Here is a 13,324-nt window from a genome sequence, read left to right on the forward strand (position 1 = left end):
TTGATCCTTTGAATTGTTTTTTCTTTTTTTACTCTATGTCATTTATTTCTGCTCTGATCTTAACTATTTCCTTCCTTCTACTTGCTCTGGGGTTTTCCTTTTGTTTGCTTTCTAGTTCTTTAAGTTGTGAGGTTAGATAGTCTATTAGAAATTTTTCTTGTTTCTTGAGGTAGGCCTGTAGTGCTATGAACTTCCCTCTCAGAACTGCTTTCGCTGCATCCCATAGATTTTGTGTTGATGTGTGTTCATTTTCATTGGTTTCCAGGAAGTTTTTAATTTCTTCCTTGATCTCCTCGGTAACCCATTCGTTGTTTAATAACATGCTATTTAGCCTCCATGTGTTCACATGTCTTTGCATGTTCTTGTTGCAATTGATTTCTAGTCTCATGCCATTGGGATCTGAGAAGATGCTTGATATGATTTTAATCTTCTTGAACTTGTAGAGTTTTAGTTTGTGTCCTAACATGTGGTCTATCTTTGAGAATGTCCCATGTGCACTTGAGAAGAATGTGAATTCTGTAGTTTTGGGGTATAATTCTGTGTAGATATCTATTAAATTCATTTGGTCTAGTGCTTCATTTAGAGTCTCTGTTTCTTTGCTAATTTTTTGTCTAGATGATCTATCCAGTGATGTCAGCAGGGTGTTGAAGTCCCCTGCTATGATTGTATTGCTATTGATTTCTCCTTTGAAGTCTTCCAGAAGACTTTTAATATATTTTGGTGCTCCTGTATTGGGTGCATATATGTTTATCAAGGTTATATCTTCCTGTTGGATAGATCCTTTCAATATTATGTAGTGGCCTTCTTTGTCTCTAGTTATGGCCTTCATTTTGAAATCTATTTTATCAGATATGAGTATTGCTACCCCAGCTTTTTTTTCCTTTCTGTTTGCTTGGAAGACTTTTTCCATCCCTTCACTTTCAACTTATGTGAGTCTTGTGTTGTGAGGTGGGTCTCTGGTAAACAACATACAGATGAGTCATGCTTTCTTATCCAATCAGCTACTCTGTGTCTTTTTATCGGAGCATTCATTCCATTTACATTTAAGGTGATTATTGATATGTACTTATTTATGGCCATTTTTGTTTAGTGTGGTTATATTTTTCTTCCTATTCTCCTGCTAATTACAGCAGTCCTTTTAACATTTCTTGCAGTGCTGGTATGGTGCCAATGTATTCCCTTAATCTTTATTTTGTCTGGGAAGCTCTCTATTTGACCTTCTATTTTGAATGATAGCCTTGCTGGGTAGAGTAGTCTTGGATTCAGATCCTTGTTTTTCATGACCTCGATTACCTCATGCCATTCCCTTCTGGCCTGTAGTGTTTCTGTTGAGAAGTCAGCTGAGAGCCTTATGGGGGTTCCTTTGTAGGTAACCTGTTGCTTATCTCTTGCTGCTTTTAGGATTTTCTCTTTGTCTTTAATTTTTGGCATTTTGATTACTATGTGTCTTGGTGTGGGCCTGTTTGGGTTCTTCTTACTTGGGGTTCTCTGTGCTTCTTGAACTTGAATACCTTCTTCCTTCATCAAATTAGGGAAGTTTTCTGTGACTATTTCTTCAAATATATTCTCCAACCCTTGCTCATTTTCTTCTTCTTTGGGGACTCCTATGATGCAAATCTTATTGTTTCTAGTTGTCCCACAGTTCTCTTAAGCTGTCTTCCTGTTTCTTAATGGTTTTTTCTTTTGGTTTTCTGTTTGGTTGATTTTTTTCTACCCTGTCTTCTAATTCACTGATCTGGTCCTCAGCTTCCTCTACTCTGCTGTGTAGACCTTCCAATGTGTTCTTTATTTCTGATATGTCATTTTTCATTTCTTTTTGGTGGTTTTTAATTTCCAACTGGTTGATTTTCAACATCTCTATGTCTTTATTCATGGTGCTCATCATGTCCGTACACACGCTGTTGAGCTTCCTCAAGATCATGGCTTCGAATTCTAGTTCTGTTAACTTGCTTAACTGCACCTCATTTATCTCATCTTCGGTAAAGGTCCCTTGTTCTCTCATTTGGGATTTGTTTTACCATTTTGGCGATCTCAGTGCGCTTTGGAGCCTGCCAAATTTTCCCTTGGGTGTTGGTGTTCTGCTGTTCGTGGCTCCCTCTACTGGGTTTGGATGACTATGGGAGGACCCACGTTAAACACCACTGTCAAGTCTTACCTTCCTGGGCAGAGTTGCTAGCCCAGGAAGGGTTCAGTTATTCTCTAGCTTTTTGCCTGGAGGCTATTAGTCTCAGTTACTTGAAGAGCCTTGGCTTCTCAGTTGAATGAAAAACTCCCTCAGGTGTTCAGAGTAAGTGGATTTCCTGAGGGTGGGGCAGATGCTTGTTGTTAATGAGCCTAAATTTGCATTTCAATGGCCACTGGGTGGGGATAAATCTCTGAGGGAGGGGCCACTGCCTCTCCCCAGGGCCCTGGGAAGGAGTAAGATGGCCATTGTCCTGCGTGGCTGCAATCAGCAAAAGCTCTGAGCACCCTCCAAATCCCAAGTGTCCCCACACAGTTCCAGTCCAGTCCACCCTCCCTCTGCTGGAGCCCAAGGTGAGTGGCTGTGGCTGTTTTAGCATCGTCCCGGCTCTGCGCTGTGGAGCCGCCTGGGAGTGTGACCCGAGGGCGCCGCTCCCAGCTAAGGCTGCTGCCGACCGTGGGCTCCCAGCCCCCCTCTTGTGCCTCGGCAATGCTACCAGGATTGAGTCAGTGTCCCTGGTTACATGATCCTCCAAGCTGCTTTTCTGTTGCTTTTTCCTGACGATTTGTCTTTATTTTCATTGTAATTCCAGTTTGGTCTTGGGAGATGGTCTGTGTAGCTTCCATTCACTCCGCTGCCATTTTGGAATCCGATATTTTTCTATTTATCATCGGATAGAGTGAGAGGGAGGGAGGGAGAGAGACACAGAGAGAAATATCAATGTGATAGAGCCACACTGCCTTGCTGCCTCCCGCATGACCCAACCAGGGCCAGGGACAAACCACAACCGAAGTATGTGCCCTTGACTGGAACCAAACTGAAACTCATTGATTCGCTGACCGACGCTCTAACCGCTGAGCCAAACCGACCAGGGCTCACCTGCTGTTCTTAAGGGAGGTGCTGTCAGGATCCCAGGCCCCCAAGGCTTGGAGAAACCCACTGGATATCTCCTGTAGGCCCCACCATGGCCAGTGGGCACTTGGCCTTTACCCATGTCCCTTCCTTGCAGCCAGCCTGTGTCCTAACTGAAGCCAAGATCCGGCAGAAGAGAGGGGTCAGCGCTGAGGCTTAGAAACTGGGTTTGAATAAGGAGACTGGCTCTCCCCCATCTTCATGCCCCCAACACACACACACACACACACACACACCACGCATACAGTGCATACATGCGTACACACACACACATGCACACACACACATATGCATGCACACACACATGTACACACACGCACGCACACACACGCCCCAGATTTTAGCTAAGCTGTTCCTTTCTGTAGCATTTCCCACCACCCGACACCATGTTACCCTTTTATTTGCTGGATTTCCAATTAGGAGTGTTCGTCGATGAATAAATGCCGAAACAGAATGCAGTCCATCCACACAATGAAACATTATCCTTCAGCCTTAAAATGGAAGGAAATTCTGACGCAGCTACAATGTGGATGAACCCCTGAGATGTTATGCTATGTGCAATGAACCAGATATGAGGACAAACACCCTCTAATTCCACCTACACGAGGTTCCTAGTGTCGTTCTATTACAGAGGTGGGCAGGAGAACTGTGGGTGCCGGGGTGGGCAGGAGGGAGGAGTGGGGAGCGAGTGTTGAATGCGTGCCGAGTTTCAGTTTTGCAAAATGAAAATCGTCTGGAGATGGAGGGTAATGATCATTGCACAACAATGTGAATGAGCTTAATGCCGCCCAACTGTACGCTTAGAATGATGTAAACGCTCAATTGCATGTTATGAATACTTTACCGCAGTGAAAATGATGGTCAACTCCCAGCCCCTGAAATGTGCTGTCTCCCTGTTCTGGATGCTGAAAGTCTGAGGTCAAGGTGTCTGCACAGCCAGGCTAGCTCCGGGGAAGGAGGCTTCCTGGCGCCCCCTAGCTTCTGGAATCTGCCTGCAATCCTTGATCCTTGGATGGTCACTCGGGTCATGTGGCCATCCTCTCCATGTCTTCACTGTGCTTTTCCTCTGCACATGTCTGCCGCTGGTCTACGCTTCCCCTTCCTGTCAGGACACCTGTCCCGTGGGATCCAGGCCCTCCCGAATGCCCTCATTTTAACTGAATCACCTCTGTAGAGACCCTGTGTTCAAACACAGTCACATCTTTCTGGGGACACAATTCGGCGCATCAGTTAATGTTTGCTGAATTCATGGATGCATTCGAGACCTGGCTGCGTCTCAATAAATAAGAAAAGAATTGCTAACAGTTCGAGAGTATGAGATCTTATCACGAGACAGGCACTGTCCACACTGAGCTCTTTCGACCCTCCCAACAAATCCAAGAGGTAAGTGTTGCATTTACCAGTCACTCCATTTTATAGAAGAGGAAGTGGGGGCTCAGAGATTAAACAACTTGTCCAAAGTTGCACAGCCAGTGAGTAGCAGAGTTGGGCTTTGTGAACTGAGCCCCTATTAAGCTCACTGGAGGCCCCTCTATCTGCTGTCTCATTAAATTCAATCCTCACAGTAATTTTTGTAAACAATTTTTTCCTTTATTGATTTTAGAGAGAGAGGAAGGGAGAGGGAGAGAGATAGAAATATCGATGAGAGAGAACATCGATTGGCTGGCTTCTGCATGCCTCCCTCTGGGGATCAGGCCCACAACATGGGCATGTGTTGCCCATGGGAATCGAACCAGTGACCTCTTGGTGCATGGGTCAATGCTCAACCAGTGAGCCACACCGGCCAGACACAATTATTATTATTATTTTTTTTTAATCCTCACCCGAGGATAATTTTTTCCATTTTTTTGTTCAGACAGAGTGGGAGGGAGAGAAAGGAAGAGAGAGAGAACCATCAACGTGAAAGGGACACATCAAGTGGCCGCCACCCGCATGACCAACCAGGGCCGGGGACAAACTGCAACCGAGGTACGCACCCCAAGTGGGAACCGAACCCGGGTCTCCCTGGACCACAGGCCGATGCTCTAACTGCTGAGCCAAACCGGCCAGGGCCAGACACAATTATTTTTGAAATGGATATTACTCTTCTATTACAGACAGGAAGCTGAGGCTTAGAGAGGTTTTCTTGCTGTGTTCAAGATCACACAGCAAAAAAGTGGTAGAGACAGGATTTGAACTCAGAACTCAGGGCTCTTAAGACTCCAAAGCCTTCACCCTGCACCACTTCTTCCTCTTACTTCAGATTTCTCACATGAAAATTGAAGTTTTCTTCTCCTCCACACCTGTAAGAACTTAAACATTGTAGCATTTATAATTCATTATACCCTTTGTAAAACGATCCAATTGTGAGAAGCCTTCCGTCGAGTTTCTAACCCACACAAAGCCCTTGGCAACTGTACCTCTTCTATTATTTATTATTTTGGCATCTACATGGACTGCAGTATTTTCAAAGCCTTTGATATTTATACCCCCTTCATTACCTCACTCCGAGATGTGAGGCCAGAGATTATCAGAAACCTCTGTGTTCTCTAGACTCATTCATTCATTCATTCATTCATTCATTCATTCATTCCCATGACCCTGAACATTGCTGTGTTCTTCTCAATGCTTCCTGAGGCCCGCATAGGCCTCCCATGAACCAGCTGCGTCCTGGTGGGCAGGCTGCAGGGGCAGGAGCTCTGGGCACGACAGGTGAGCAAAGTGACGGAACGGAGGCAGGATTGGCTCCTAGAGGGGAAGGGGGCAGCACCGGGTCCCAGAAGCCAGCAGTCACCTGACTGTCAGGCAGGACACTCTCTCCTCTTCCCACTGGGGCCAGAGGAGACTCACACTTAAACTTGGCACATACCCCACTTTCTTGCCCTTTGCACGCACCACCTCCTGACATTATGTTTACAATCTGCGTGTTCATTTCCTGTGTCTCCCATGGAAGGGGCACTGTGGGGGCAGGACTGTTTTTTCCCTGCTGTGTCCTTAGGCCTTGACTAGGGTCTGGCAATCACTGCACTCACTGCACAAACTACACTCACTGCACTCGCTGCATTCACCAAACCCACTGCATTTTTCAGTGCACTCACTGTTCCACTGCACCGACTGCATCACTGCACACTGCGTCACTGCACTCACTGCACCCTGTGCACTGCGTCACTGTGCACACTGCGTCACTGTGTTGTGCCACTGCGCAATGCGCACTGCATCGCTAAACTCACTGCACACTGCGCCACTGCACTCACTGTGTTGCTGTGCCCTGCATCACTGCACACTGCATCTCTGCACACTGCTTTACTGTGCACTGTCACTGTGTCGCTGCGCACTGCATCACTGCGCACGGCACACTGCATCTCTGCACACTGCTTTACTGTGCACGGTGTCACTGCGCACTGCACCACTGCGCACGGCACCTCTGCACACTGCACCTCTGCGCACTGAATCTCTGCGCACTGCACTCATAGAAAGATGGAAGGAAGGATGGATGGACAGACGGACTGACAGACAAAAGCAGATGCTACAGGCCGACAGACACCAGACCTATCCGTGTGGGTGTGCCGGAAGGACGGGAGCCCAGCGTGGAAGCCCAGCTCACAGCCTCCTTTGGGCATCAGAACCCTCGAGCCCGCACTCCTCACCCTGCCCCTCCCACAGCGTCCACTCAGCCAGGCCGGAGCAGGAGGTGACCACAGGGAAACATGGCAGGTGGGGGATCGGCCCCAGGCTTTATTGAGCAGATTCTGGGGAAGGGTGGACAGCAGGCCCTCGCCCCAGCCCTGAGCCTCGTCTTCTTGCCCTCGCTGCTCTGGAGCGGGCTGGGCCCCGGGCCTGGACGTCCTTCAGCCGCTGAGGAAGCAGCCCCGCTTGTGCCACTTCTGGTCGCGGATGCGGCGCACGGACTGCAGCTGCGGCTGGGCGGCGCCCCACTCGTTCCAGTGGCGGCAGGCCCCCCGCGCAAACACGTACTGGCGCCCGCGGTAGCCAGGGAACTCATAGCCAACCCACCTGCCGGGTCCCAAGGTTCGGGTGAGGCCCGCCAGCCTCCACCTTCCCTCCAGCCCAGCCGAGCCTTCACAGCCAGCCTCTGACACGCTCTCACCTGCCTGAATTCCCCCTTGGCTCCCCAGTGCCCTTGGGGGGATTCAAACTCCTTACCCTGCTCGCAAGACCTTCACTCTACATCTCTAGCCTCATCTCGCGACATTCTCTCTTCACACCCCATGCTCCAGCCTCTCTGATTCTGTTCTCCTTGGACTTGTGTATCTCTGAGCCTTTGCACATGCTGTTCCTTCTACCCGAGACACCCTTCCTTGCATCATCTTTATCCCTTTCCCTCTTTCATTTGTTTTGTTGGGTTTTTTTTTTTTTTTATCTCAATTCAGATACCTCCTCCTCCAGAAAGCCCTTCCTGATTCCCTCAGGCTGAACCAAGTGCCTCAGTGGGATTCCCAGAGCCCCTGGGCACAACGAGCTGTGAATACCTGTTTCCCCTTCTCCCCATCGGACTATGGAGTCTTGAGGGCAGAGGTTGTGTCATTTTTGCCCCCCTACTCTGCACAGAGTAGATGCTCACTAAAAAGGGTTCAATAAATTATCAGGGAGAGCTGGCACCTTTCAAGGCTCATCCCCCAGATCACAAGCCCACAAATGAGCAGTAGTCACCGACACAGGGAAGGTGGCTCTAAGATTGCATTAACAGAGATAGGGAGCCTAGAAGAAGGGAGGTGATGCGCCTGTTCCCCAAGTATTACTCAGGCCACAGCTTCACCCCCTGCTAAGAAGGACAAGGGCTGTGTAGAGGGAAGAAAATTCTGAGCATTAGAAGTTGAGAAAGGAAGTGAAGACAGGTATGGGAAACAGACCTCACCTGATCTTTAAAAAGGATTAAACTTTCTGTAAGTTAAGGCTTCCCGGAAATCCAGTGGCACAACAGTGTGAGCACCTGGACATCCGCACCATGAGGGCTCAAGTGGGGCTCCGAGCAAGGGGAGAGGCGGGGCAGCTGACCCAAATGCAGGGCCCAGGCTGAGGAGCAGGGGACTGTCTAGGACACTGAGCAGGTCTGTTGGAACCAGAGGCGGGACTGACCGGAGGACGGGGCGGGAGTGGGGGTTGGGTCCCTTACGTCCCGCTGACGGCCCGGACGCTGGCCACGCGGTCCTGGAAGCCGTGAGCCCAGAGGCTGGGCACGTCCTCGTCCACTATCTCCATCTTGCGGCCGCCGAAAGCCGGGCTCTCGAACAGATGGAGCTTGTGGTCCGGACCCTCCTGGGGGCAAGACCGGCATAAACCGGCTGCTCCCATGCCCAGAACAGGGTGCAGGCAGGCTCCAGGTACAGACGAAACGTGTCAGCACAAGATGACACCCACCCCGAGCCCCCTGCCTGAGGGGGATGCATAAGGTTCCTTCACCCCCAAACCAACTGCAGGACGGATGGGGGCTTGAGGGGTTTCTCCAGAGGGGCCCTTTCGGGTCTCCTTCAACCCCATCAGTTAGCAAATAGGGAAACCAAGGCCCAGAGAGGGGAGATCAAAGTTAGTGATGCAGGGACGGTCCTGTAGCCAATCGGAGTCTGATCTGGTGTTCCCAGCTCCCCTCCCATGGCCCCCCAGGAGCAGCAGGGATTGGGGCAAGAAGGGGCTGGTGCAGCCGAGTGTGACTGAAGCAGGTGGGAGAGGAGAGCGACATTTTAATGTCACGTGGGCTGCGTCCCTTTCAGGTGTTGGGGAAACGTGAGCAAAGACCTTGAGCTGTTGTGCGGTTCCTTTCCGGAGTCATTTTCCAGGCTGTATTTCTTTAACGACAGTACTGGTCTGAGACGGGACCACAGGGCTCAGCATTTTAACAGGATCACAGAGGGAAGGGCCAGTGCCATGCTGGCTAATTCAGGGTGCAAATCCTGATGTCCCCAGCCCCAGCCCGGGGGCCATCCAGCAAGTCCATACAATCGTGTGGGTCAGAAATGATGAGGGCCCTTCCCAGGCCAGGTCCACGCCGGCCGAGCCCTCTGCCAAGCCTGCAAAACGAGGCGGCCGGACCGGTTCCCAGCACATCCCGCTGCCCAGTGCTCCCTGCAGGGGGCAGCAGCTGTACTCACGATGTGCAGAGGCCGCAGGGACAGGAGGCTGTCACTGTGGTGGCTGTTGGACCAGGCCTCCCAGCGAGGGTAATCCCCCTTCTCCAGGACAAACTGCTCCCCACGGTAAGCCCTGCACTCAAACGCCAGCCACCTGCAGGAGAAAAGAGACCCGGGTCGCCTCTGCCACAGGTGAGGGAGGACCCCAGTCTAAGTGGGAGAAGAGCCCATAGCTGCCGACCTTTGACCTTGCACCCTCCTGCCAACCCTATTACTGATCTTTGATCCCATTATTGAAGGATCTACCAGTGCATACTAGGAGCTGAGACTGAACCAGAAAACCACCCTGGGAAACAGTATTGAGAATCTATTTCATGTGCAGGCTCTGTGCAGTGTGCTCAGACCAGCCCTTTGCACAGCGTCAGGTGCACAGTAAGTATTCCGTGGCTGACATTACTGTTATTACTATGATTACGATTACCATCATATTGTATTGTTTATGTCCACCATTCATTTCACAGAAACTCTCGCGGAAGCATATCCCATTTGGCAGGTGAGAAAACAGAGGCCCAGAGGGTGAGCACCTCGCCCAGGATCACACAGGTGGTTAGTACCAGAGCCTGGACTTTCAGTCCAAGGCGAGAATTGAGTCCAGCCAGGCACCTGCTTGCCGTGTGGATGTGGACCTGACATGTAAACACTGACGCCTCAGTTTCTTCACCTGTCCAGTGGGGATAAGAATGGCACGTCTATCTTAGAAAAGAGGATTCAGTGATATAATGCATGTTACGTTTTAGGTGGTGTAATTATTACTGAAATTATACTGATTAAATCCCACTGGTCAGGCACTGAGCTAGGTGCTGGGCTGTCTCTTCTGTTCTCATTCCACTGTACCCTGCTATTTTCCACAGAGATGGGAGCTAAAAGGATTCTAAGAGAATCACAGGTCCATTCCCCCATTTTACAGATGGGAAAACTGAGGCCAGAGAGGGGAAGGGAGCTGCCTAAGGCAGATCTAGAGCTTGAACCCAGACCTCCCGACTCCCAGAAGGCTCTGCGCTCTGAGGAGAGTCTGGGGATCCCAGTACTCACGGCCCCGACTCCACTTGGATGGAGCCCACCTTCTCCAGCAGGCTGTCAGTCAGGTTGGGGCACTCGGCCGAGAGCTCGCACCGCTTGCCCTGGAAATTCTCCATTTCGTACACGGTCACCTGAAAAGGGCAGCATCCTGAGCGTCGCACTGGGCCGGAGCCCCCAGCCCCTGCCCTGCGCGGTCCTCCCGTCCTCCATGGGGCAGAGGAGGGAGGTATAATCATAGACTCCAACAGCTGGGCCTTGTCCCAGCCTGGAGCCAGCACCGTTGCAAGCTTGCACTGCTCCCTGGTGGCCGCTGGCGGGACTGCCTCCAGGAACTTCAACCCAGGATTGCCACTGTGGCAGGAGCCAGTCGGGGACCTCTTAGAGTAAAATGACCCCAGGAAGGACTGTAGGCCAATGAAGCCGCCTACAGCCAGGAGGGAATGTGGACCCCGTCCTAAACTCTTCCACTAAAGCCAGACGTCTAGATTTTCCTTACTGTGAAATAACCTGTTTTAAAAGCCTGTGCAGGACAGATGAATCACCAGTTTGCAACCCGTGGGGTGACCTTCGCAAAGGAAGGTGTTGCTTCTCCTCCACCTAGAAGCACAGACTGTCTCTGTAGGAGGTCTCTGGGGAACATCTGCTCTGGCTTTTTTATAGAAGGCTCAGAAAGGGTAAGTTACTTGGCCTCGGGTTGCACAGCAAATAAAGGAGGCCCCTAGAGGTCATTAGATAACACTGCACTCTGCCCAAGAAGCAGCTGGGGGTCTGCAGGGCAAAGCTAGCCCAATGTCACCCCCGATCAGGCCCAGAGCCAGGCAGGCCTCTCTGCTGCTCTTCCCTGCCTGTCTCCCCCACCCTGGTTGAAGTCATCAGCACATCCTCAGAAATGTCCCTGTCCCCAGGTATCTCCTTAACCAACCCGTGTGTGGGCAGTCTGGAATTCAAGCACCCAGGGACAGCTTAGAGAGAGCAGAGCCCACAAATCCCAGCTCTGTTGCTGGCATTGCCAATGGCGCTGCATTTAGCTCTCACACCGGCTCTGGGGCCCAGGACTGTGGGCATGGTCCCCATTTTAAAGATGAGGCTGTTAAGGCCCAGAGAGGGCCAGGAACTGGACCGGGTTCAGCAGAGAGTCCGTGCCGTGACTCCTGAAACTCCCAGGCCCCTGTGCCCCAGGGAGGGTGTGTGAAGCCAGTTCCATCTTGCAGACAAGGGCACCAAACAGGGAAGAGATGGCGACATCATGAAACACGTTGATGGAAGAGGGATGAAGTGACCGCCTGCCCCCGGCTGGCTCCTTTCTGGAGCGAAGCTGACCCTGAGACCTAAGAGCAGCCCTGGGCCCAGAGCCCCAGGTCCCTCCTTGCCCAGTACCTTGTAGCTGCCCCCAAGGCCTCCATGGCTCTTGCCAGCTGCAGTCTGCTCCGGCACTCCGAGCTCTGCCATCTCCCGGGGGCACCTCTGGCTTCAACCACAGGGCAGCGGGTCACCAGGGCCATCTGACGAGGAGCTAGGGCACTGTGCTGCCCCTGGGACATGGCCACTGCTCACGGCCTACAGTCAGTCTCTCGGTCACTCAACAAACACCCACTGAACACCTACCATGGGTCAGTGCGATACGGACCCCCATTTTGCACAGGGGAACCCCGAGGCTGGGATTGGGCCTCATTCCAAAGCCCATGCCCATCACCCATACTCAAATGCTCCCCCAAAACAGGGTCCTCAGAGCTCGGTGCAGGCACCACCTCTAGACCAGGTCAGGGGCAGGCCTCAGGGGTTCCTCTGCAGGGTCTCCACCTCCACACCCGGCTGCAGTCTCTAGTTCACTCATTACTCTGCTCACCAGATTCCACAAACTTCCAGTCAGTGTCTGGCCCTGTGCTGGGTGACCCGATGCACAGGAGACCACAGACCACTGGGAGATGGACAGACAGACATCCGGAGGAAGCGTGATGCGGGACCAGGTCCTGGGACACCTGCTCCAGCCTAGCTTCCATTCATTTGGTTATTCATTCCATACACACGGAGGGAGCGCTTACTGTGTACCAGACACTTAAAGAAGCAGACACAGCCCCTCCGTCCCTACGGGGTCTGCGACACACAGCACAGGCCCAGCAGCAGTCACGTGGAAGGGCTCTCCCGATTGTCACACACAGACACATGGGACTGCTCTCCAGTTTATCAGCACAGCCACACGCATGCACACGCAAACTCACACAAACTGCCATGGTCATTGTACTCAGTGACACCCCACCCACCGCACAAAGATAGCTTCTTGGTCTCTTTCACACACACACATGCACACACACACACGCCCATACACACATGCACACACACACACACATCTCAGACATCCACAGTACTCCACAGGCACCCATATCTACACTCCGCACCCGGCTGCCACCCACCCCGGCTCCCACTCCCACCCTGGCACACACAGTTGCGTGACCCGTGTACTCAGAGCACAGGTCCGATGATGCACAGCCTGCTGGCTGGCTGCGGCTGGTGCCCGGTCTCAGCAGGAGCTAGGGCCCGGTCCAGCTCAGGGAGGACTCTCAGAACATGTGGCAGCCCCAAATGTGCCCAGTCCCCTTCCTGATCTGTGCTCAGCCTTGGCCGGCTCTCTGCCCTGAGCACACGCCCAGGGATTCAACCCCGGCCACTGCCCTCTGACAACAGCTGGGCTTGGTGGCTGCTTCGGGTTCTCCCTCTTGGCTCCAACTCTCAAGGGGATGCCCAGTTCAGGCAGGGGCCCATGGAGACCACCCAAGGTCTGGGCCTGCTGGGACAGCTCTTGCCTCCCGCCCTGCTTGTTCCAGAATGAACCTGTTGCTGTCGCCTCGGGAGGAGCGGAGGGGCCGGCACTGTCTGCAGACACCCCGCCTTTGCAAGGAGTGTCCTATTTATGGGCGCTTTCCGACAGCCCAGCACATCCGGCCTGCTGAGACAGCGGCCTGTCCGCCCCATTTCGTTCGGGCTGTTTCATTTCAATAACGGGCCCTGGGAGGCCCCAGTGCCTGTGTGTCCTCAGCCACGGCCTCTGCTGACTCCTGGGGGCAGATCGGCCTCATCAGCTTTGTGG

At 52.2% G+C, this 13,324-nt stretch overlaps 1 protein-coding gene across 2 annotated transcripts; it reads right to left on the minus strand.

The window, feature by feature from the left end:
• Positions 1-6,777: 6,777 nt before the first annotated feature.
• CRYBB3 (crystallin beta B3) lies at positions 6,778-13,120 on the minus strand. 2 transcript variants are annotated; one of them, XM_036277122.1, is made up of 6 exons: positions 13,069-13,120; positions 11,617-11,707; positions 10,252-10,370; positions 9,181-9,313; positions 8,208-8,350; positions 6,778-7,087 (listed from the first exon to the last, which is right to left on the minus strand). In XM_036277122.1, the coding sequence occupies exons 2-6, from the start codon at positions 11,686-11,688 to the stop codon at positions 6,922-6,924; spliced, it is 633 nt and encodes a 210-aa protein (XP_036133015.1). In that variant the 5' UTR covers positions 11,689-11,707; positions 13,069-13,120; the 3' UTR covers positions 6,778-6,921. The 2 variants fall into 2 exon arrangements, with proteins under 2 accessions (XP_036133015.1, XP_036133016.1); XM_036277123.1 differs by having other exon boundaries at positions 11,617-11,703; positions 13,069-13,107.
• Positions 13,121-13,324: the final 204 nt, after the last annotated feature.

The sequence above is a fragment of the Molossus molossus genome, unplaced genomic scaffold (genome assembly GCF_014108415.1).
Source record: "Molossus molossus isolate mMolMol1 unplaced genomic scaffold, mMolMol1.p scaffold_m16_p_22, whole genome shotgun sequence".
Classification (NCBI taxonomy): domain Eukaryota; kingdom Metazoa; phylum Chordata; class Mammalia; order Chiroptera; family Molossidae; genus Molossus; species Molossus molossus.

What these genes read in the sequence shown, in the direction of transcription:
- CRYBB3 (XM_036277122.1), bottom strand. Translation starts at nt 11,688, where the DNA reads ATGGCAGAGCTCGGAGTGCCGGAGCAGACTGCAGCTGGCAAGAGCCAT. An exon ending in CCCTGCGGCCTCTGCACATC is followed by an intron (nt 8,351 to 9,180) that starts GTGAGTACAGCT and finishes TCTTGCCCCCAG; the next exon opens with GAGGGTCCGGACCACAAGCT. An exon ending in GTCCGGGCCGTCAGCGGGAC is followed by an intron (nt 7,088 to 8,207) that starts GTAAGGGACCCA and finishes GGGACCCGGCAG; the next exon opens with GTGGGTTGGCTATGAGTTCC.